At 51.7% G+C, this 23,957-nt stretch overlaps 1 protein-coding gene and 2 long non-coding RNA genes across 3 annotated transcripts in view; 1 reads left to right on the top strand and 2 right to left on the bottom strand.

The window, feature by feature from the left end:
- Nucleotides 1–6,359: 6,359 nt before the first annotated feature.
- The window catches only part of LOC306664098, a 114,589-nt gene continuing 96,991 nt past the window's right edge, over nt 6,360–23,957 (top strand). The window contains exon 1 of the long non-coding RNA XR_013764641.1: nt 6,360–6,717. This is a non-coding gene — a long non-coding RNA (uncharacterized lncRNA). The remainder of the gene's footprint in view (nt 6,718–23,957) is intronic.
- LOC306664100 lies at nt 9,364–12,513 on the bottom strand. Its single transcript, XR_013764643.1, has 4 exons — nt 11,932–12,513; nt 11,015–11,146; nt 10,685–10,794; nt 9,364–9,963 (listed from the first exon to the last, which is right to left on the bottom strand). It is a non-coding gene; the product is annotated as an uncharacterized lncRNA (long non-coding RNA).
- LOC306663430 (platelet-derived growth factor receptor beta-like) overlaps nt 12,598–23,957 on the bottom strand; it is a gene marked incomplete at its 3' end in the record, with an annotated part of 90,171 nt that continues 78,811 nt past the window's right edge. The window contains exons 2-3 of the mRNA XM_079143785.1: nt 14,194–14,304; nt 12,598–12,965 (exon numbers count right to left, since the gene is read on the bottom strand). Of these exons, the coding sequence (XP_078999911.1) occupies nt 12,598–12,965; nt 14,194–14,304 (479 nt within the window). The remainder of the gene's footprint in view (nt 12,966–14,193; nt 14,305–23,957) is intronic.

The following is a 23,957-nucleotide window of genomic DNA, read 5'->3' as shown; positions in this document are numbered from 1 at the left end:
GAAGACTGGAGCAGCTGAGACACTGGCCATCTCTGATTCGGAGGTGATGCCCCAGTTCTGGAAGATCTCCAGTAGTTCCCCAGAAAGACATGGATATTCCTCCTCCTGTTGGCCTACCCCACTGCCCCCCTCCCCCATTCCTATCCTGTGAGTAATCATATCCTGCAGCCGCCTGGACTGGAGAAGGTGATTTGTGAGCAGAGCCCCCTCTTCTCCATTCTTGGCCGCTGAATAAAGTCTTTCCTTTCCCCTCACACTTGTCTCTCGTTGACTTTCCATGGGATGAGCTTCTGAACCGGGCTTGGGTCAGGGTCTGAGTGACACTGCTCAGTGGACATGCTCTTGGTGTCAGGCTCTGGACTGAGCTGTGAGCACAAGTCATCTCATTGATGCTCACGGGTACACTGGAGAAGTATAGTTACCCTGTTGAAAGATGAATGAAGGTGGACTCACAGGTGGTAAGTGACCTTCCCAGGGTCATATAGCTGGCAAATGGCAGAGCTGAGTTTTGAATGCAGGAACCTACATTCGGGACCAACAGGTTCAACCACTGACCTTCATCAGTTGCTAGACTCTCAGGGACATAGAGGGTCAAGGCGAACAACATGGAGTTAGGGCCCAGCTATACCAGGATTTGCTCTCCTTGCTCCCAGTCTGTCTGTGTGAGCACAGACAGGCACTGGGCCTTCAGGCCTCATTTCCTCATCTGTGGAGGGAGAGGGTTGTTGGCTTGGATCCAGTGAGACAATAATGCAGGTTAAGTACACTCAGCATTTACAGAGCAGTTACTCTGTGCCCAGCCCTGGGGACACTGGTGAGTAGGACAGACACGCCCCTCCCTTTTGAAACTTACAGAGGATTGTTGGAACCAGGAGAGGAACCATCCGGGGAGTGGCAGGAGGTCCTGGAAGCACTGAAGAGGGAATCAAGGAACATCCCATATGAGCTGAGGAGTTGGGAGAGGCTCAGGGAGTAGGAGAAACGGCATGGGAAGACCAGGCAACAAGAGAGTCCACAGTGCAGCAGAGGCTCAGGCACTGAGCAAATATGAAGGCCCACAAGGGCACAAAGAAGGACTGAAAGCTTGAGCAGTCCTCTGACCTTCAGATGCAGACGCCGCAGGGGCGGCGTTCTAGGGGAGAGCACAGCACCGACAGAGGAGCAGGGTTGGAGGATTTGTGACCCACAGATGGGAGGACGGGTCTTGGAGGGCAGAGGTAGCGAGGCTGCAGGGGAGCCTGGAACCAGGTCAGGGAGGGCCTTGAAGACCACATGAGCACTTTGTTGGACCATGGGACATTACCGAAGGTGATTGAGCAAGGGACGGCCAAGGTCATTCTCATACTTAGGCAGATCACTAAGAACGAAGAGAAGCTCAGATGTGGGAAGTTCCATCTTGCCCTTCAAGGGGAAACAGGACTCTGAGAATTCTGTGATTTTCTAGAAACTTTGCTACTTCCCCACATTTGTGAGGTTTCTGGTTCCCTGTAGTGATCAGCACAAAACCTAAAGCCAGAAAGAGACTGTGGAGCGGCAAAGTCAAGTCAGGGAGCTGGCAAGGGGCAGACTGCTGGGAGGCCTGACAGGAGCAGGAGGAGCCCTGAGCTGGGGCGGAGGGAGCTGCTGGGGAGAGCAGCAGGGACACCATGCGCAGGGCTGTGGGGGTGCTGGAGACAGTCCCGGCTCTTGATATCCCTGAGGCCCCGAAGCAGCTGAGGCAGATGTTGTTCCTAACTGTGGGTACCCCCACGGGCCATAGCACCCCAGAACTGCAGGCCTATCCTAGGATGTGCCCACACCTGAAGCAGGTGACCACACCCTGATCCCAGGCTCAGCCTGCCCCTCCACCTGGGTGACCCTGACAGCAGCACCTCCCACACAGGAACTGGACAGAGACACTCCCTGAGCGACACGGTGCAAGGCCATCACCCTGTCTTGACCCTGAGCAGGCCGCTCCTTGGCTCCGAGTCTCAGCTTCCTGGTCCAGGCTAGTCTCCCCTCACTCCGACCCCAGGTTTATTGTGAGGAGGGGATGGGACCACCAACAGGGACACGCTCTCACACCTTGGGTGGGATGTGCCCTCTGGACCTGGCACATGGTTCAGTGGAGCTGGGACCCGGCCTGGAGAGCACTGAATTGCACAGTGGTCAAGCATGCTGGGACTTCGGTCATTTCGAGGAAGTCTCAGCTTGCTGTACTTCTCTCTCTCTTCTTTTGTTTTTTGTTTTTGTTTTGGTACTGAGAATTGAACCAAGATCATTTTACCACTGAGCTACACCCCTCCTCACTCCTTTCTATTTTAGAGTTTGAGACAAAGTCTCATTGAGTTGTTTAGGGTCTCATTAAATTGCTGAGGCTGTCGTCAAACGTGCAATCCTCCTGCCTCAGCCTCTTGAGTTCCTAGCATTACAGGTGTGTACCACCATGCCTGTGTGCACATCTCTCTTACCTCTTTCTCTCACTTGGTTTTTTTTTTAATTTTTAAAAATTTTTACAGAATGCATTTTGATTCGTTGTACACAAATGGGTACTTTTCATTTCTATGGTTGTACACGATATAGATTCACACCATTTGTATAATCATACATGTACATAAGGTAATGATGTCTTTCTCAGTCCACCGTCTTTTCTCTCCACTCCTCTCATTTCCCTCTACACAATCCAGAGTTCCTCCATTCTTCTCCTATCCTGCCACCCCCGCTCCATTATGTATCATCATCCACTTATCAGAGAAAACATTTGGCCTTCGTTTTTTTAGTATTGGCTTATCTCACTTAGCATGATATTCTCCAACTCCATCCATTTACCTGCAAATGCCATAATTTTATTCTTCTTTATGGCTGGATAATATTCCACTGTGTATATACACCACAGTTTCTTTATCCATTCATCTACTGAAGGGCATCTAGATTGGTTCCACCATCTAGCTATTGTGAATTGGGCTGTTATAAACATTGATGTGACTGGGGTTCTTTCTCTCACTTGTTTATGAGCTTTTACAACAAACCTGAGCGGTTCCAGATTCCCTCCGGAAATCCAGGGCAACTCCTTGGAATTAAACAATGTAGTTTTCATGTTTCATTTTCTCTGCCTCTGAGAAGCACTATGATTTTTTGTATTTAAAGGGAACTTTCAGACTCCACCAACACTTTATTTATTCTCTCTACTTTGCAACTCTGTGTCTTGAAATTGATTCTATGGCTACAAACAGGTAAATGTGAAAGTGTAAACAGATTTTCAGACAGGGTCATTGCAGCTTAATTCATAACTCTAAAAATATGAAGACAATGTAAATGTCCATCTGCAAATCAGTTAGCTAACTTATGGCACAGGCATGGTCTTAAATGGGTACAGCTCTCACAATGCATAAACTAATATCCGTATATACTACTTCCTGTGAATTGTCCATAATGTACTGTTAAGTAGAAAACAAAGTTGCAAAATAATAGTGGTAGTTCTAAAAACAACTATGATTTAATTAGATGCAAAATACAAACATTAGTATGCATGCAAGTGGTGGGAACCTTAAAAAATAAAACTCAATTATGAGCAGTTTAAACAGAAGTTCCATAAGATAAGTTCCTCCACACAGTGTTGCTGACTAAAGAAAGCAAGTTTTAAAATGTTCCCAGAATCTAAAATACAAAAACACACCAAGGGAGGTGTTCTCCTTCTGAATTACATATTCTGGTAATGGGTTTTGGGAATGTGTTCTTTAAACACATTTATGAATTAATTATTATAAAACTAGGCAACAAACTCAGATAACAGAAGCCTCAGAGAGTCAGGGTTCTAATTCAGAGAAGGGACATGAGACTGGAGACCCCTCCTGGGCTACAACTCAGGACCCAGCAGACCAAACTCTTTGAGAGTTTCCCTCTTTTTCCAGGAACAAGGACCCAGGCAGAGAGTGGGGTGGTGGAAGAAATGTGACCTCCAAGTGGCTCATCTGTCTGGGAGGAAAATTCCAGCTCACCCATTTTCCCTGGGCACAACCAGGCACAGGCTGACCTAGGTCACCCCAGACCCCTGGAGCTGTTCTGCACAGGGGCCTGGAGGTCCAGGTCCTCTCCCAAACGTGTTTTATTATTTCCACCTAGCCCTCAGGTTCACCTAGCTGTTCCCTCTCAACCAGCCTTTTCTATACTTTCTTTTGGGGCACAGGCCCCAGAGAGGTCACAAGTATGGAGATAGGATTTGGAGCCCAGGCTTCCGGGACCCCTGGCTCTGCCCCCTTGGGTGGGCACTTGACCTCCCTGAGAACCAGTCTGGAAGTCTGCCAGGCCCAGGCTCCCATCCTGCCCTTGACACATCGCCCAAATGGTCCTGGCCAGGATCACTGCAGTCTCGTCTCTCATGTTACGTGAACTAGATTCCTAGGCCTGATGAGAGGGAGAAACAGAACACTGAATGAAGCAACCCGGCAGCCCGGCGGCACCACCTCCTGGCTAAATGGCAGCCAGGCTTTTATCCTGCCTCCTCTCTGTGGCCTTGTTTTCTCCACTAACCATGAGGGTACTGGGGTCAGACGTGCATCATAAGGCACCCAAGTCCCAGGAGGAGCAGGCTCAGATGGGGCCTGGAGTCTCCTGTCCTGTTAACAGGCTTTCCCACGAGCAAAGACAATCCTGTGTGGAATGTAGGGTGTTCATTCTCTTTGGTGGCAGATCCAGGTCTTTGACTTATTCAACTACTGCCACAGCCAGGAGAGAAGAGGTCATGGGTTCTCGGTGTCCTACAGAGCCAGGACCATGGCGGTGGGGGCTTTGCGAGCCAGGCCCTCCAGCTGGTGGGGTTTCCCTGACACAACTCAGATGCCACTGAGTTGGCTGCAGGGCCGTGAGTCAGCTGCCCCACAGTCCTGTCCTCTGCCCAATTGCGGCCCAGTCACAGACTCCTGGAGACAGTCCAGGGAGATCTGCAGCACCCTTCCCCCAGGTCCAAACAGAGTGGCCTGTCCCAGTGCTCAGAGAGAGGGGAAAATGGTCTGAGGACACAGCAGGCAAGTGATCAGCCTCAGGATGAAAGCTGGTTGCACCTCAGGGGATCCTCCCAAACAGCCCAGCTGGAGGGCCAGGCACCCCTGGCCTGGCCTGAGACCCTTGCATCTGCCCCCTGCCCCAGTGGCTCTATTGCCCCTGGGGCTGTGCAGCCAGTGGCTAACAGGCCTAGGCTCTGCAGAGGAGCTGATGCCAAGTCCTGAGCTGGCCAGAAGGGACCAGGATGACCACCGCGTGCTTGCCCCACAGCCACTGAGCTGCTGCAGAGAAGCCTGTGGATCTGTGTTCCACTCTCCTGCCTGTATAGACCCCGTCTCAGAGTCGGCCTGGTCTCTATGCCCTCCCCTGCTCTCTCCCTCACTCCTCCTTCTCCCTCTCTCCTCTACCTTTCTCCTATTGCTCTCTGGGGCCCTTGCATGCTGTTTGCCCTGCTCCTTCCTGGGTCCCAAACGTGACTCACCCTGATCTGGAATCCAGGCTCTGGTAACAACTCTCACCAGCCACAGCAGCCTCATCTGGCCACGGACACAGTGGACAAGTGCAGGCAGGAGGCCCCAGCTTAGTAGCAAAAGCCAAAGCACATGGTGGGGAAAGAAGGGGGCCAGAAGGGCTTGGGCTCCTCAGCACTGGAACCTCTGAGCAGGCCTGTGGGATCCAAGCTCTCCTGCCCGGTCCTGCTCAGGCACCACAGAGGAAGAGAAGCTGCCTCAACTCAGACCTGGGAAACCAAGTCCAATGTCAAGGTCACCCAGTCACTAGCAAGGGGTGGGAGAAATGAAAATTCCTTTTGTAGAAGAGGCAAATGAGACCAGAGCTGAAGGGATCTGTCAGGATGAGTCTGACTGCCCCTCACTCCATACCCACCAGCCCAGGGACAGGGACCCAAATCCAAGAGAGACCACAGAGGCTGTGAGTGGAAACACCAGGTTTCATATGAAAATCTTTCCCTTAAAAAAATAAAGTACACAGATAGGAAAACTGAACACCATACAAAGTAGCACTTTTGGTGTATAAATGTGAGTTAGTGTGAGTCCCAAAATACTTGTAAACCTAGGTGATTACATCTTTGGTACTGTAGTGAGAATTGACTCCTTGGGGGAGTCTGTGGGGGCCTGGGGTTGGAGACGCCAACCAGCATGGGGACCATGCCCAGGAGGGCTGAACTTGCCTCATCCCCTGGCCAGTCCTCCCCCTCCTGGGGGTGGTGGCCACAACACCCACTGCCCTGGTACTGCCAATGTCCACTGGTTGGAGGGCAGTGAGGTGTCACCACCAGACCTGGGCAGAGACAAGGCCATACCCCACCAGGCACTGCCTCCAGGATGAGGCAGCTGGAAGTTAAGAAGGCAACCCCCAAGGTGCCCTGCTCTTGTGACCCTTTTCTGGGCGCCCATCCTAAGGTTCTTGTCCTTCATGGCACACGATCATCCTTAGTGTCCCTTCTGTCTCTGGCACATACCTTGGTGGCAGTGGTGAGCTGCATTTGGTAATGACTTGCCTTCCTGCCCTCTTGCTCAGGATAGCTCCACAGTTCATCCTGGATGCTGAAAGAGGTCTTGTGGTCCTCCCATATCCCTGGAGCAGTTGCTGGGGCCTTGCCTGGGCACTGGCTGTCACTTCAAATCACAATTCACAAAACTTCATTTTGAACTGAGGAAGGGGCACCTTCCTGAATGCCTGGAGTGACATGTGTCATCTGGAATCTCCCCAGAGCCAGTTGCCCCCAAAGAAGTTGGTTTAGGGTACTTGGACTTTCTGGACAAGCATGCAAACCCCAGGAATATTCTAGAATATTAGTGTTGACAAGGCACTCAGAGTGAATGAGTCCAAATTATTCATTCTTCCCAGGGATAAACAGGTCCAGAGAGGGAAGAGATTCCTCCAAGGTCACAGTAGGAGCAATGCAGAGTCAGGCCACCTATTCGTGCACATATACGGGCATAAAACAGGCACATCAACACATTTGTCACAGATGCAGGATCAGCTGGCTCTATAAGCTGAGGATGATGAGGAAAAATTTTAAACCAAAGGGGCCTGGAAGACCTGGGCACTGTCCACAGCCAGTGTGCCCTGAGTGTGCTGGGCTGGGTCTGCAGCCTGGGGAATTTCATACTTGGGGCAGCTCCCAGGGCTAATTAGAGCATTAATTAGGCATGGCTGATCCCAGGCCAGCTCAGGCCTGGGAAAGCAGAGACAAGTGTCAGGGGAGGTGACTTCAGAGTGAAGCAACACTGGCCAAGGCAGGCCCCAGCACAGCCAGGAGCCAGGGGTGCGGGGTCCCTTCCCCAGCCTGTGGGCAGATGGAAGTGTGGGGACGAGCCTGCAGCTCCTTGAGGGCTAGCTGACTATAGAGAGAGGTTACTGACCACCTCATTCACCCAGGATCCTCCTCAGATTCCAGCCTTCATTTGTCAGCCAGGGAGACCCCAGATAGACTGTGAACTACCAAGCTCAACTTGTCGTCTTACATAGTAGGGAACTGGTTCCCCTGGGAAGGAGCCTGGCTCAGTCACATGGCCTCCCCTAGGCAGAGGCTGGTCATGGTCCCTGCAGTTCTCTGGTCTCCTTAACCAGCCCCGGGGCTTGGAGTGCAGTGTGTCAGGGATGGAAGCTTCCACATGGAGACCTCTGGCAGGAGCTGCTGACAGGATGACAGGCCAGGGGTGCTGGGTGCTGGGAGGCAGACAGGGAGGTAAGACAGGGTGAGGGCCAGCCCCTACAGAAAACTGTCATTTGCCTCAGCCTGAGGCCCAGGGCAGCCAGAATCTGTTGGTGCCCCCAGCTCCTGCTGGGACTCCACCGGGGGCTTGGGCAGGGGCTTTGGCTCTGGTTCTTTGGGGTCAAGAGGACTGTCACAGGAGATGGTAGAGGAGGTGTTGACTTCATTCAGGGTGGAGCTAGGAGAAGGAGGCAAGTGAGTGAGTGATGGCACAGGAGTTTGGGGTCAGGCAGGCAGATGGTACCATCGTCACCCTCCCTGGGCTGCATGGCAGTGTAGAGTACAGAGCTCGTGTCCAAGGAAGATTGAAGACTGTGGAATACAGGCAAGGAGTCTTGGGACCAAAGGATGGCTGGATGGTCACTCCTCAGAAACTCCTCGTCCACCTGCTGGTACTTCCACTTCATGGGGCAGGAAGCACAGGAGGAACATAAATGGTCACATGGGCAATGCCCCAGTCAGCATCTGACCCAGCCTCTCCCACCTTGAGTATGCAAGCCAGATGGTGCTCAGAGAGGGAGAAGCTGTGCCAAAGCCACACAGCTGAGGTGATGACAAGTTATCTCCATCTCAGTCACCCCAGGGTAAACCCAAGGTGGGAGGAGATGAGGAGTGGAGCTAAGGACAAGGTTGTGCCTGTGCCAGAGAGATGGACATCTCCTAACCCTGCATTGTGTCCTGTCAGGACAGGGGTTTAGGCCCCCCCATTGGCCCCTGAGGAGCCTACAGCAGGGTCTGAGTGCTTGGGTACTGGAAGTCACGTGGCCTGGGGTTGTTCACACTTCTGAAGGAGCCCCAGGAGTTGGCACGGGGGCAAAGGTGGCAGCCCATCCTCCTAGAGCCAGATCAGTCAGTGCCCCTTCTTGCTGCTCCTGGAATAAATACAGCCACAGCCCAGGCCTTCCTAGGATTCACAGAGAAACTTAGGATCATAGTGGAGGAAGGCTGTTACCCCCAAATGCCAGCACAGCACACCAAACCTGGTGCCAAGGGTCTGACACTGGATGGGAGTGCTCTGCTCCTCACCCCCACCCTGCCTCAACATACCTCTTGATAACTCTCGCCAAGCAGCCTCTCGAGAAGGAGCACCAACTGAAAGAAGGGGGACCGAAACTCAAACTTCTCTTCCCAGCACCTCTTCATGATCTCACAGCTGGGGAGGGGCAGAATAGACGGTCAGGGTCTCTGGCTCTGGTGGTGGCATGGGGCAGCTCTGGGACCTACAGCCACTGCCCTTGAGAACAAGATGAGCAAGGACCAGGATGTCAGGGGGCATGGCAGCCAGCATCACCCCAAAATGTGGCTCTTTGGATTCGACAACACGTCAGTGAGATCATGACCCAGGTGTAGCCCAGAGGAGTTCATCCTCCTGCCTCAGAGGCAGAACCTGCGGGCATATGACCCCAGCTGAGCCATCAGCGGTCAGTTCTGGGACTTTGGCAGTGCAAGTCATAGCTCGCAGTGTCGGCCTCCATGTGGGCACCGCCCGCCTGACAGTGAGGCTGGCACAGAGGCAAGCAAAGCCCAGGGCAGAAGAGATTCCTGATGCTCATGAAACCCAGAGCCAGGTACAGCTAGAATTTTCCAGATCTCTGAGCTAATATATCCCTTCGGTTGAAACTGGTAGAGTCTCGTATCCACTGTGTTCATTTTAAAATCTCCCCGTGCACGAGGCCCCACTCACTTCTCACGGGAGCGTGAGCAGGGTGAGGGTGAGGGTTACCATGCAGCAACCTCGCTCGATGGCATTAGAGCTGCTCGTCCATGGGCAGCTCCGGGCGAGGGCTGCCACCCTCCGAGGAGCAGAGGTGAGGGAGCCACAGGCTCAGGGGTGTGGAAGGGAGCAGGGTGCCCCTTCTACAGCACAGGGACAGTTACTCTGGTCTTGGTGGGCGAGGGTGCAGTGTCCTTGGCATTGGAAAATCAGAGCTCCTTCCTGGGCTCCCGGGAGACACGGCACTCCTCAGGACAGAGAATCAAGGAACAGCTGAGCCAATAGGCTCCCCTACAGGCTCAGGAGAGCCACAGGTCCCCAGACCCATCTCCCAGTGCCCTGCCCACAGTCCCACTAGGTTTGAGGTGGAGGGAAAGGTCATGCTGTGCCCCTGAGGGCAGGGAAGAGGCAGCCCACCCAACGTGAAGATCTCCCAGAAAAGAATCCCGAAGGACCACACGTCGCTCAGGGTGGTGTGGAGGCTGTTGAAGATGCTCTCCGGGGCCATCCACTTCAGAGGCAGGAAGGTCTGTGGGCAGGAACAGCACTGAGTGCACAGGGGGGCCAGTGGCACTTCCCAGCCACTTGCACCTGGGCGGCAGGAGGCGGTCCAGCAGCTCCAGGGCCAGCGCCTCACTCCTCCTCCCAGCTCTGCTCCCCACAGCTCCAGGTCCATCCCATTCCTGCCAGACAGCAGGGAGCCTTCCTCCTCATCAGCTAGGGACCTGGCAGCCCGTGTTCCTGAGGAAAAGCCCCCCGGGTTGAGAAGAGGGGTTGGGGAGCCAGGGACATCCAAGCCTAGTTCTTCCTAGAATTTCCTAGATCTCCTCCCCCCTGCCTTTGATCCCTGGGGTCCAGAGCCCCTGCACTGTGGGGTTCACAGGAAGCAGGGAGATGGGAAATGGTGGGAGGCAGAGTGGTCACATTTTAAGTAAACCCATCCCACTCCTGCCTGTGACCAATGCATCTGTTTTACTTTTTCACTTGGTCCTCTTCCTCTGCCCATCACTCCTGGGACAACAGATTTGATCTGCACACCCCCTTCCTGCCCCTCCCTGGTCCCCCTGCAGCTGGTCCTGGTCCTGTGAGTACACACAGCTGGTCAGGCAATGACCATATTAATGAGCAGGATAGGCCACTAGAAGCCCTGTGCTGAGCTCCTATGAGATGCAGTCATCTAGTCAGGAAAGAACTTGTTCCTGGGGTCAGGGGGACATGGCCACCATCCCCAGGGCCTGGTAGGTACTCACACTGCCTTTGAAGATGTAGTTTGAGTCCTGCATGATGTCTCTAGCCAGGCCAAAGTCACAGATCTTGGCCAGCTTGCCCTCACAGATGAGCACGTTCCTGGCTGCCAGGTCTCGAAGAATACACTGGGTCAGGGAAGAGAGGAGTGGACACCTTAGGAGAATTGTGGGAAGCCCTCCATGGAAAGCGTTTGGGGAAACCACTCCATGCCCAGGTGGAGGGTCTTCAGTCTTCTGCCCTCTAGAGGAGAGGTAGTTGTTTGATGAGGCTGGGTACTTGGAGTTCTCTTGCCACCTGGGGGACCCACTCCCTATAACCCCATCCTGGCTCACCATGACCACACCTACATTTAGAGGCCAGGAATTCCATGCCATTGGCCACTTAGTAGCTGAAGCCCACAAGGTCTGCATAGATAAGCACTGGGGACTCATTGATCAAAGTGGCCTGATAGGTCCTCTTCGGAGCTGGCAAGAGCAGAGAGTCACACATCACCTCAAGTACCCCAGTGACCCTGAGGACCCTGTCTTTTGGCTTGTGGGGCTGAATGACAAAGGCAGGTGGCTCCTGACCTTCTGAAAGTTCTCACCTGGCAGGATGGTTCTTTATGTCTAGCAAAATCTTTCCTGCTTTACCAGTGTCCTCAGTGGCCAGAAAAAAAGTTTAGGCTGGGTATGGTGTCACATGCCTGTAATCCCAGGTACTCAGGAGGCTGAGGCCAGATGATGACAAGTTCAAAGCCAGTAACAGCAACTGAGCAAGATAGTCAGCAACTTTTTGAGACCCTGTTTCTAAACAAACAAACAAAAAAGACACACCAAACTGGGAATGTAGCTCAATGGTAAATAGCACCTAGTTCAATCCCCAGTACTATCAAAAGAAAAAAAAAAAAAAAAAGTTTAGTTTTGCCTGTTTGTTTCTTAGGAACACTAGACACCAGCCTGGGTCCAGTTCAGAGCTGATCACTTTTCCAGGTTCCAGGAGGCTAGATAGGGCCCCACCCCACCCTAGCAATTCCCCTTCCTCATATCTGTGTTCATGCCTCTGGACCCAGAAATAGGGGTTCATATTGAGGCCCCATTATATATCAGGTTTGAACAGGTGTCCAGCCTCAGTTTCCAGTTCTATGAAATGGGTGCAATGCCTTCTTCCTCCAGGATCGCTGCCAGGCTAGGTTTGTGAAGGGCTTGGAAAGAGCACTTCACAGCTGGGGTGTGAGTGTGTGCAGGTGTGAGCACACTGTGCCACCCACCAGAGGGAACGTAGTTATCATAGGGGGCCATGTAGCTGGAGGACTCAATGTCTGCATATGTGACGTCTCCTTTCATGTCCAGCATGGGCACGTAGTCCACTGACTCGTCCTTGCTCATGTCCATGTAGCCACTGTTGCTCTCCCCAGTCAGGGACACATGGCTGGGCAAGAGGAACATAACAGGAAGGTCACTGGCCTTCTCCTTCCTTCCCCCTACCCTGCTCACCCTGGGGACCCAAGAGGCCTGTCACTGGTGGATTTCTTCTCTCGCTCATTCTCTCACTGTCCTTGAGTCTGTCATAACCCAGTGACCACGGGTTCAGTCCTCTGACTCACCTGTATGGCCCTGAGCTGGCACTGGGGCTGCCACGATGACATAAGACCCAGTAAGTGTCCTCAGAGAGCTCTTAGGCAGGGGAGGTCACAGTGCCCAGGACAAGGTCACAGGAGGGGTGGGCACAGAGCTGCCTGTCTGGGGCCCTCCTGCACACCAGCCACACCCCACAGGGGTCCGGCCATGACCCAGGGTGGGCAGCAAGGTGTGCCCTTGGTAACTCTGCCTGTGGCCTTGGTTCACCAGAGTTGTGGACTATACACCAGTGTGTCCGTGTGGGCAGCCTAAAGATGGGAAGGACATCTGTCAATGCTGGTGAGGACAGGAGAATGTCAACGTCTTAGACACTGGCACATGGGCAGGTAGCAGGGGGCAGCGGATCCCACCACTATGCCCACCACTCCTGTCCTTCCCTGGTCTAGGGCGGGTTGACGAGAAACAGCCCCGGCTCCCACAGTGACTGTCCCCACCCCACAGCCCCAGCTCCCTGTCCTGCAGGAGCAAGGAGCGAGGGGCTGTGCAGGTGCCCACCTCCTCCTACCTGGGCAGGGCGGCCCCACGGGCAGGGTGTTGCTGTAGAGCTCTGCACTGGGCGGGCAGTGCTTGTCCGAGTGGTGCTGCAGGAAGCTGTGCTTGTTGCGGTGCAGGTAGTCCACCAGGTCGCCATAGCGGCAGTACTCGGTGATGATGTAGATGGGGCCTGGGGGAGGGCGTGTGGGCACAAGCCCAGGAGGCTCAGGCTTCCCAATACACAAGCTGAAGGTGGGAGAGGTCGTGGGCCTGACTGCTGAGGGTCGGCCCCTTGTGAACCTGGGTCCTCCTCCTGCCTCCACTGCAGGTGACGTGGATTCCCTGGGCCTCCCCTTCCCCGTCTGTGAACCAGCACCCACCTCTAAGGGCTGTCACAAGGACAAGTGAGGGGATACCTCTGTCACATGGCAGGTAACAAGAGCACAACTGCTGTTTTCACACTAAAGCTTTTTTTGGTGCCCCGTATATGTAGAGAGGGAAGGAAACAGATTATCATCAGTTTACAGGGTACGTTTAAATTTAATGCATTACACAAAGTCAACTGGTGGAAAGTGAAGATATTGACAAAAAAGAAAAAGTAAAGTTTTCAAATGAGTGCTAGGCACAGTGGAGCATGACTAATCCCAGCTGCTCTAGAGGGTGAGGAAGGAGAATGACAAAGTCAAGGTCAGACTGGGCAATTTGGTGAGATCTTTCACAACTTATCAAAAGTGTCGAAATAAAAAATGAAAAGATGAAGCTCAGTGGCAAAGTGCCACTGGGTTCAATCTCCAGTACCAAAAAGAAAGAAAGAAAAACAAAAACAAAACACAACTTTTGAAATGAGTGATCCTTGCATATATAAACTGGCCTATTGATGCAAAATACTTCTGTATTTTGATTTGATTGCACAATCCTGAAGAAAATCCCAAATGTCACAAAAGCAGCTAAAAATTGCGATGATGTTTTTTCCTATTTGCAGGTCAACTTGCAGTCAGAGCTTCAAATGCAGACAGTTGGGCAGAGGCACTTTCTTCTGTGATCAAAAGAAAAGCAGCTCCTAATTAACTCACTGGTGGTCTACAACAGGGTTTGTGGGGGTAACGTGCTACCTCTCAGTATCACATGAGTTATTAGTCATTGCAGTTTTCAAAAGATATTGTGAAAGTACACGAATGTCCAAGGACACTTTGATATGGAAACTGGCGAGGCTAGAAGCCTGAGGAGTCCTTTGGCCATGAAGATAGGACCCTGTGAGCTCCTAAGTGCCACACCCATCTGGGGCTGTGAAGGGAGAGTGCTGGGCAGGAGGACCTGGCCCTGCCCTCTGCACTGTCCTGGTGTCCACAGATGAGGCAGGAGTGGGGGCAGCCTGGGTCAGCGGGCATTTCCCCTGAGTCCTGGGGTGGCTTTCCTACCTCCTTTGGTGCAGGCCCCCAGCAGGTTGACCACGTTCAGGTGGGGCCCCAGGTGGCTCATGATCTTCAACTCTGACATGAGGGCTTGCTTCTCACTGCTGCGGGCTGTGGCTGCAGGGAAGGGGCTCAGTCCAGCTGGTCACTGAGGCTTCTTAGAGGCCCCATGGGAGCTACCCAGGCTCCTCTGCCCCACCCTGTGCTGCAAGACCACCCGGACTGGTACAGGGAGCCTGTGCCTGAGAGAGGGCAGGAGCAGAGGCTGAGGAGGGCAGGCTCAGGACACTTTCCTGGTGTGACCTCAGTCCTTGTGTCCAGCATATCAAAACCAGCTACTCTGGGAGAGGAAAGAGGGGAGGTTGGGCCCCCTGTGAGGGAGGAGCAGGCACCCAGGACTCACATTTCAGCATCTTGATGGCCACATTCATGGTGAACTCTGAATGGCTCAGGCTGTGAGCCTTGGCCTCCACCACTGGCCTGAAGGCCCCAGAGCTGAGGGCGAATCTTGGGCTGAGAGAAGCCTCAGTTCCTGGCTCACCAGGAAGCCGTACTCTCCCCTTCTCACCCAGGGGTGGGGAAGAGCCACTCTTAGGTCAACGTGAACCTCCCTCAAATCCCTCTGAACTTAATGTTCTCACCCTAAAAAGTCTCTTACAACTATACTTCCCAGACCTTCCTGGTGTCTCATCAAAGTCCTGCCTTCTATCTTCACCTTCTTCTTGAGTCCCTAGGAGCTCTCCTCCCTCCCCATGGGAGCACAGCTCCTCCACACCCCTTCAGCCTCCCTGACTAGATGAAGCACAGGCTGGCACTGGGCCTGTCCTCGGTGCTTCCTGTCTTGCCATAAAGGGTCCTATTGCAAAGTCTCAGGCTCATAGGACTCAATGCTGGACAGTGCCTGAGGCTCCTCTTGACCTCAGTTTTTTGCAGAGTGGGAGACTGGGGGACATAGAAGGCAGGATACCAGCCCCAGGTCTCATAGCTAGTCATAGCCAGGGTGAGACCAGACCCAAGATAGTCTTCCCTGCAGTCCCCAATCTGTCAAGCTTGTCCCCAATCTGTCAAGCATTCCCAGGACTGACCAAGCACAAGCGGTCCTGTGGCGGTCCCCACATGGAATTGTAGGGTAGCTGCATATGTCCACATAGATATACTCATGGCCAGCAGAGCTCACAGATTCAATCACCTTCCATCAAATCTAAGTGTGGCCTCTGTAGAACCAGGACCAGGACCAGGAATATAGCATCAGAGTGGGTCTTTGGACCTGAACTCACTAGGTACAGACTCATAGAACAGATGGGGAAGAGGACCTTGAGACCCAAGAGGTGCAGGGCAGAACTGTAGTCACACAGCAAGTGAAGGCTGTCATGGGCTCAGGAAATAGGACCCAGGGGCTCCAATGGGAGGAGGGGTGGCAGGGGAGCCATCGGGATGTGACAGGTAGAGAAGCACCGGATGGCCATGATCCTGGCTCAGCAGAACAACCTAGCAGCTTTTCTTGGAGCCTCCGCTGCTCCTTAGGTGTGAAAAGAGGAGCAGGGAGCCCTGGACAGGGCCACTCCCCACATGAGGTCATCCTTGAGGGAATCTCAGAAAGACTGAACTTTAGAATGCTGAAATTTAGGATGCTGAAATCACAGGATTGGACTTAGAATGATAGACTCCTGGGGGACAGTAAACCTAGTTTGGAATCTTAACATTTTGGAATTACAGAGTGGTGAAATCTCAGTACATAACATTGCAATTATAAGCTAGTTAAGAGGATCTGAATGCATCCATAGGAGTCTCCATGGGTGACTGGGACAAACAGGACCTGGTGTTGGAGGGCACCAGGGCCAGGGGACCCTGGACAGCTTAAATCAGGCCTGTGTCAGCTCAGGCTGCTGGGGATGGAGGCAGCTCAGACACTCTGTTAAGATTCCACCTGGACCCCTCCTGCTAGATCCTGCAGCATGGGGTGGGGGCCATGTAGACCAAGGGTACCAACCCCTCCCCACTAGGCCAGATGGGACTCACCCTCTTCCAGAGCATGATGAGGATGATGAGGGAGATGATCCTGAGAACCACCAAGGCCAGGATGACCGTGATCACCTCTACTTGAAGGTGAGGGCTGGGGACAGAGGCCAGAGTAGGCCATGAGCAAGCAGGAAGTGGGTAGATGCCCTCCCCTATTCTGCTGCAACCATCAAAATCGCTTCCTACCCATTAAGCCCCAACAGAAGCCACCCAATTCCTTGATGGCCTATGATGTCAGACCCTCAGCCTCTTGCTCTGGGTCACACCTGCAGCCTCTCTTATAAACCTCCATCCCCTCAGTCACCTCCCCCAGTTCAGATCCCTCTGGCTTCCATGTGCCTTTGTCCCTGCACCATCATTATGGCCTTTCTGCCCCAGCTTGATGCTTGGTGCAAACACTTCTCTGGGTTCCTGTGCTTTGCCTGGGCCTCCTAAGGGACCATGAGCCCCTGAGGGCTAAGCCCTTGTTGGGCTGTTACAGTTGGTCAGAGTTCTAAGTTCCATGCCTGACCAAGAGTCCATTACTCATGACCTGCAACCCAGTGATCCACAAGCTGAACAACCACAATCAGATGCATCAAGACTCAGCAAGGAGCCTGCTCCCCACCTATAGTTTGGTTCCACCCCAGAGCCCAGTTAGGAGTGGGCAGTGATGGAAGTTAATAAGGTTAATGGGGCCCCATGTCCCTGAGTCTCCTCTAACCCATTACTTCAGCCTCTTCCCTCCGCGGCCACCCTGACCAGGTGGCCATCTCCACCATCTCCCTTGCTCTGTCTCACTAGCTACCTGAATGTCCCTTGGGAACTTGGTTCTTCCTCCTCTGTCCCCTTCCTGCCTTTTTCTGATCCCAGGGATCCCAGTCAGCGGGAAGGGCCTGTGCAAAAGCCTTGAGGCAGGGCGGGTTCCAAGAAAGGGACTTTTTTCTCCAGGTCACAGACCCACACCACTGTCTGCTCCTCTCTCTCCAGCAGCCTCACACATCCAAGGCCTGGGAAATAAGCCTGCATCCTCCAGGGAGTCCTTTGAGTAAAGAGGAGCTGTCCCACAGCCAGCTCAGCCCAGGTCATGATGCGTGGCGTCACCTCTGCAGGCGAACTTCTGCCTTCACTCAGAGCTGGTCTGCGGGTCAGGGTGTCCACACTGTCTGCCCAGGTGCCCACTTGCTCAGGGACATGTGTGCATGCCCTGGAGGGTGGATGAGGTAAGGATGTCTTTAAAAACCCACCCACACTCACGGGACAGGAGGCCGGAGTGTACAACAGGCGTGCACACGTACAAGGGCGCTAAGTCTGCTTAGGTACACAGGGGCACCAAGCCTCACATGGACCTGGGAGCCTGCTGGCTCTGGCTTCTGCCTCCCCCGAGAGCCTCACTCCTTCCCACTGCCTTCCTCTTTTTCTCCCCATCCCAAACCCCAAGATGCACCAGCACTCTCTGCTCCAAGCACCCTGGAGTCCTTCCCTTTCTTGGAACCCACCCTGCCTCAAGGCTTTTGCACAGGCCTTTCCCGCTGACTGGGACACTCTTGCTCATCAGGCTGACTGCCAGTCATCTTTCAGGATTGACCTAAAGGACACTTTTCCCAGGACACTTTCCTCCATCCCCCAGCTGGCCCCTTCTACCTCCAGGCTTTTGCCATAAAGTAGTGATCCTAAGCAGGAGTGCTTAGTTCCGCCCACCACCCCACCCTTGGATTAAGGCAATAGGAGGGCAGGCAAGGCTGGTCCATTGGCCTTGAGAAGTGGTCTCCTCCTAACTCTTGAAAATTAAGGAAAACAGGTGAATGAAGTGCATTCATAAAGTGCATACATTCATAAAATTGGCAGCTAGACATGCAAACACATCTGTGCACTGCTAGGACTGTTTATATGTGTAACATTCATGCACGTATGCGACCCCTCTAAGATGTATGCACTGTAGAGCAGGCATGTGTGTTCAGGCTTTGTGCTCGCCCATTTTTCCAGAAAGCTATGCTGCAATGACATGCTTACAGACATGTACTATGACACTTGACACATGCACAGATATTGCACGTGTATTATTTGTACACATGTATGGGGGGTTATACTCAAGCCTGGGAATCGGGCATGCTGATGTACATGGCTTATAAACATATATTCTGTGGGTTTACACGCACAGACAAGCTTAGGGCATGCTTGAGTACATGCTTACAGACACACTCTAGCTTTATTTGTGTGTCCGGGGATTAGGCATTCTTCAGCACAAAGCTGACAATCTATACAGAGAGTCAACACCTGTGTCCTGAGATCAGGCTGCTCATGGTCAGGGCTTCCAACATGCAGTTTCCATTCCCTGTGTAGAAGCAGACAGTGTTACTCAGTTCCATGGTTTCTTCACTTGTGTTTGTACTTGTGCACCCATTCCTCACCCTCTCTACCCTTCAGCTTCTTAAAGGACAGCACCAAGGCTACTGCTCTGGAAGCCCTTGCAGACTTACCACCCTGTGTCACCCTCCACTTAGGGGCTCCACACAGATGTGCCCGACTACAAGAAGTTTTGTGGCCGGCATGAGCCTGCATATTGTTGGAGGTCTCCTGAGCGTGAGGGTGACCAGCTGTGCACAGAGACCCTGTTGAGGAGGACGGCTAAGGGACCTGAGAGTGGGGACTGAAGAATGGTGCCTCCAGGGACCACAGGGCTGCCTCCCCTTGCTGCAGGCCTGATGGGGACAGAGAGCAGGGCTACTGGTGTTCCACCACGTGGCAGCTGGAGGACAGGCAGTGTCCTGCCCCTGGTGAGGAGGCATTCCCCCAGAACCTTCCAGCAATAGGAGGCATGTATGGGGGGTGTCAGGATAGGTGAGGTGTGCAGGACGTGCTGTTGACCAGAGCACCTGAGTGGTCGGGAGTGGAGACCCCCTCCTGGGCCTGAGGCCATGACCATCTGCTTCTGGCTCTTAGTCTTCCCCTATGTAGCTGTGTGACCCCAGAGAAGTCACTGACCCTCCCTGACCTTCCTTTCCTCATCTCTGCTGTGGAGATCCCGTGCCCTTCAGCAAACCCCTGTGACCCAGGCCGATATGAGAAAATGGAAATGAAAGTGCAGCATGAACGATCAGCGACGCAGCTTCCTAAGCAGGACACGGAACCCAGCAGCAGCAAGGAAAAGACAACAGCATGGACTACACACCAAGGGGAAGCTTCTGTGTGAACGAAGACGCCAAAGGAACATGGAAAGAGCAGTGGCGGGGTGGGGGAAGCCCTTTCAAGATTCATGACAACAGGGTTAACAGATTAAGTGCCTGACAAATCAATAAAAGAAAATAAGAATGACAAATGGACAAAGGATATTGGTAGAAGAAATACTAATAGACCATAAACATGAAAAAAACATTCATTTTACCACTAATCCAGGATATCCAGCATTTAAAACATCAGCATACTTACATCTGTTTCCAGTAGACAGGGAAGTTTGATGCTGCTTTTGAGGCACCAGGGTGAACCCAGGACATCATCCATGGGTGCCTAGCAAGTGCTCTACCACTGAGCTGCACCTCCAGTCTTCAGAAAAAATTCTAAATACCAAGAATATCCAATATAAACCAGAATGTAGCGCTGCTGAGTTTCCCACACAACTTCTGGGTGTGCAGGTCCACACGGGCTTTTTCAGAGCACAGTTGAACAATATCTGCACGTTTTTCAGTACCTACCCGTCGACCCAGCCATCTCTCTGCTAGGAACGACTGCTGTAATGACTGCCCGTGTACCCAAAGGTTCATGTGCAGCCTGGTTCACAATAAGGAAAGTCAGAAGGAACTGAAGTGTCCATTGCTTAGAGGAACTGAGAGGTGAATGACGGTCTCTTCATATGGATACAATTAACAAACAAGGTAGATCTCTGTGTGCTGACTTGGAAAGGTTTCTAAGATGTGTTGTTAAAAAATGAAACTCAAACCCCAATATAATAAATAGTTTATGACATCATTTCTTAAAATAATGAAGGATGGAGGGCTGGACTGGATGCTGTGTAGACACCAGGCAAATGTCAGGAGGAGTGTATGCATAACTTGTGGTTGCTGCTGCGAATGGCTTTGGTTGGAGAAGGGTTTGGGTAGCTTCCACTATAGGGCCCTATATCCCTCTTTAAGGATGAATATCCTACAGTGAGGATGGGTGTTACAAACAAAAAGAAAGAAAGAAAAAGAAAGAAAGAAAGAAAGAAAGAAAGAAAGAAAGAAAGAAAGAAAGAAAGAAAGAAAGAAAGAAAGAGAAAGAAAGAGAAAGAAAGAATAAAGGAAAGAAAGAAAGAAAGAAAGAAAGAAAGAAAGAAAGAAAGAAAGAAAGAAAGAAAGAAAGAAAGAAAGAAAGAAAGAAAGAAAGAAAGAGAAAGAGGTGAAATACCAACAGGGTGGGAAGGGAGGGCAGTTTCCACCACCCCAGCTGGGTCCCATGACTGCTACTGGCCCACTAGTGCAACTACTGGTTGCCTTTGCTGTTCGTGTATTTCCAGAAGCCCTTCTCTCTCTTCCTGCCTCCGCTTTGCACAATCCAACCTTCTCTGAAGCACGTCCTTGACAGAGCTAACAGACAGCTTTTGTTGCATCGCAGATAAACAACCCCACAAAACCACAGTGGCTTATCCCAATGAACATGGATTTCTCCATGTCTGTGGAACTCAGCTATTCAGCTGAGGTGGTGGATTAGCAGGGCTCACTCATTCATCCACAGGGCAACTAGTGACTGCTCTGGGGGTGGCTGGTTCACCTTAGCCAGACTGGGCATCTGGGCTTGGCTTTCTCATAGTGATTTTGGAAACATAAGAAGCCAAAGCAGGTCGTGGGGTGGGAGAAGGGAAGAAAAACCACACAATGCCTCTTGAGGCCCACACACACAAATGGACCCTTCTCATATTCAGCTCATTCTATTGGCCAAGGAGTGTCACATGGCCAAGCCCAGATTGAAGAAGCAGAGAGATGGATTCCTCCTTTTCATCCAAGGTGAACTGTCAAGTCACATGACTGAGGGCTCAAATGCTGGAAATAGTGAAAAAATTGGGGCCATTAATACAATTTTCTTTAGATACCATAGAAAGGGAAATGACACTACAGAGAACAAGACAGGTTTGCCACCATGTCACCAAAGCACCCACTTGATCTTTTGCTCATTCCCTTGTCTTAATGCTGCACTATTGTAGAAAACACTAATTTTTACTTTTCCATTCCATTATTAATGAAGATTCAGGTGGTTTCTAGTTTGGGGCTACAATGACAAATGCAGCCCTGTGACTTGGTGCACGTGGCCACACATTTCTGTTGCATGTGTGCCTGCCAGAGAGTGGGATGGGTGGGATCACAGGATATGCACATTTTCGCTCTAGGCCAATAATGTTGAAGACTGTCCCCAATCGCATCACTTTATGCCCTCCCAGCAGTGTGTGAGATTTCCTGCTGTCCACACTCCAGACAACATTTGGTGAGGGAGTTGATCTCTGTATATGGTGTTAGGCAGAAATAAATCATACTTTACAAGAGAACCTGGTGAACCAACAATCTCATATCCTCTTATTGGAAAGACAGACCTGCCCCAAACCCCTTTTATCATTTACCAAGATCCTATAGACATAGACCTGTTTTTAAGGTCTATTTTGTATCCACAGGTATTTTTTTGGTGAACCAATATAAATTATTTTAACCATATGATTTTTTCAATATTTCTTGATACCTAGTAGAGAAATGCTTCCAATTTTTTCATTTTCTTCAAAATTGTCTTGGTTATTCTTGGCTCTTTACATTTTTTTCATGTGTTTAATTGAAGTTTATAGTACAAAATGCACTCTTAAGGAGTCTATAGTTCTGCCACTTCTTTTTTTCTGTACTGTGAATTGAACCAATGGTGCCTTTACCACTGACCTACATCACAGGCCTGTTGATATGTTATTTTGAGAAGAGTCTCTCTAACATGCTCAGGGCCTCAATAAGCTGTTGAGACTGAACTTGAATTAGTGATCCTCTGTCCTCAGCCTCCCAAGTTATTGGAATTACAGGTGTGAGCCACTGTACCTGGCTATCAGTTCTGCTATTTTTGACAAATATATAAAGTCATGTTACCACAATCCAGATACAGTTCCCTAACAAAAACAGTTCCCTGTTTGGCTGTGGCTGTGGCTCACTGGTAGAGAGCTTGCCTAGCATGCACAGGTCCTGGGTTCAAAGTGTCAGAACTGCAAAGAAACAATTTCCCTGGGATTCTCTGTAGTCCACCCGCTCTCTACCTCCAGCTCCTGGTATCCAGTCATCTTCTTCTTTTCCAGAATGCCATATAAATGGAATCATGTCTTATGAAGTCTTTTGAATCTGGGTTCTTTCCATTAGCATAAAGTACTTGATTTTCATCCATGCTTTCGTTTATATCAGAAGCTAGTGCATTTTATTGCTGAGAGGCGTTTTACACTATGGACATACCATGGTTTGCTTTTCCACTTGACGCTAAGGGACATTTGAATCGTTCCAGATTGATGTGATAAAAAATAAAGCAATTATAAACACTTTGAATCATAATTTTATTCCACAATTTATCTGAAACAAATTTATTGAGAAACATCTCAAAAGCAAGGGAGAAAGGCAGAGGAGCAGGGCAGGGGAATGTCCCAGGGAACAGTCTCTGATGTCTTCTGCGGGTGGGAGCAGAGGAGACTCTAATGTCCGGTGGATGCAGAAGCGCTGTTGGCTGGAACCCCTGCAGAGAACCTGAGGTAGTTGGCACATCTTGCTCCTGCAGCTATTCAGAGTCCACATGACCCATGCCCAGGCAAGGTGTCAGGATGCAGAGAGCACAGGGTCCTCTGACTGTCCCCTGGTTTTGACTTGTTAGCTCTCCCCTTCATTGGAGCCACACTTGAGTCATCTGGCAGGTTTCTGTCCTCTTACGTTTGAGCCACCTTACAGCTTACACGTGGAATGCAACTGCATATTTTTTCCACACAGGTCGCAAATGTCCTGGTCACCAGCTTCCAGAGCTTTCTGATAGCATGGGGTTGCCCACAGTCAGGCTGGGAGGGTAAACCAGGTGTGCGGGTTCTTGCAGATGGAAGTGGAGATGGATGGGAGGCTGGCTGGCCCTCCTGAGGTGCTTCTGCCCTGTCTGTTTGGCCTTCTCAGGCAGTGGAGGCTCTCACGGCAAGGGGAAGGTGCAAAGGACAGGCTCACTGGGGCTCCTCTTGGAGAGGACAGGGGAATGGGGAAGATCCATGGGGCGTGGGAGAGGCTTACTCCTGGGAGGCACAGGCTTCCCATGGAAGAAGGAGCCCACTCCCTGGCTTTTCTGGTGCTAGAGCAGGAGGTAGATAGCCATGGGGGCATTGAACTTCCTCTTGGCCAGGGACACCCAGGTCTTCTGCAGATCATAACCCATATCAAACATTCTGGTCAGTATTTGTGGGTCTGGGTGTTTGGGGAGTGCCCCAGGATAATCATGGGGTGAATACTGCTCTCGCCTCCTCAGCCATGGGTGCTGGAGGATCTGCTTGGCTGTGAGCTGCTTCAGGGGTTCAGGGTCAGCATGTGGTGGAGGAGCATTGCTGCTGCCAGAGAAACCTGGGGAGGGTCGCAGTAGGCTCCCAGCATGATGTGCCTCAGCATGTCCTTAGGGGTGCATCCCATAAATGGGTGCCTCCCTGTTAACATGAAATAGAGAGTGACGCCCAGGTTCCAGGGGTCCACTGGGGGCCCTCCTACACTTGCCTCAGGATAATTTCGGGGGCAAAGTGCCCCTGAACTCGTTCAGTTTCTGGC

Source organism: Sciurus vulgaris (assembly GCF_902686455.1).
Source record: "Sciurus vulgaris genome assembly, chromosome: 6".
Lineage (NCBI taxonomy): Eukaryota > Metazoa > Chordata > Mammalia > Rodentia > Sciuridae > Sciurus > Sciurus vulgaris.
The sequence above is the reverse complement of the archived record's forward strand: the minus strand, read 5'-3'. Positions and strand labels throughout refer to the sequence as shown.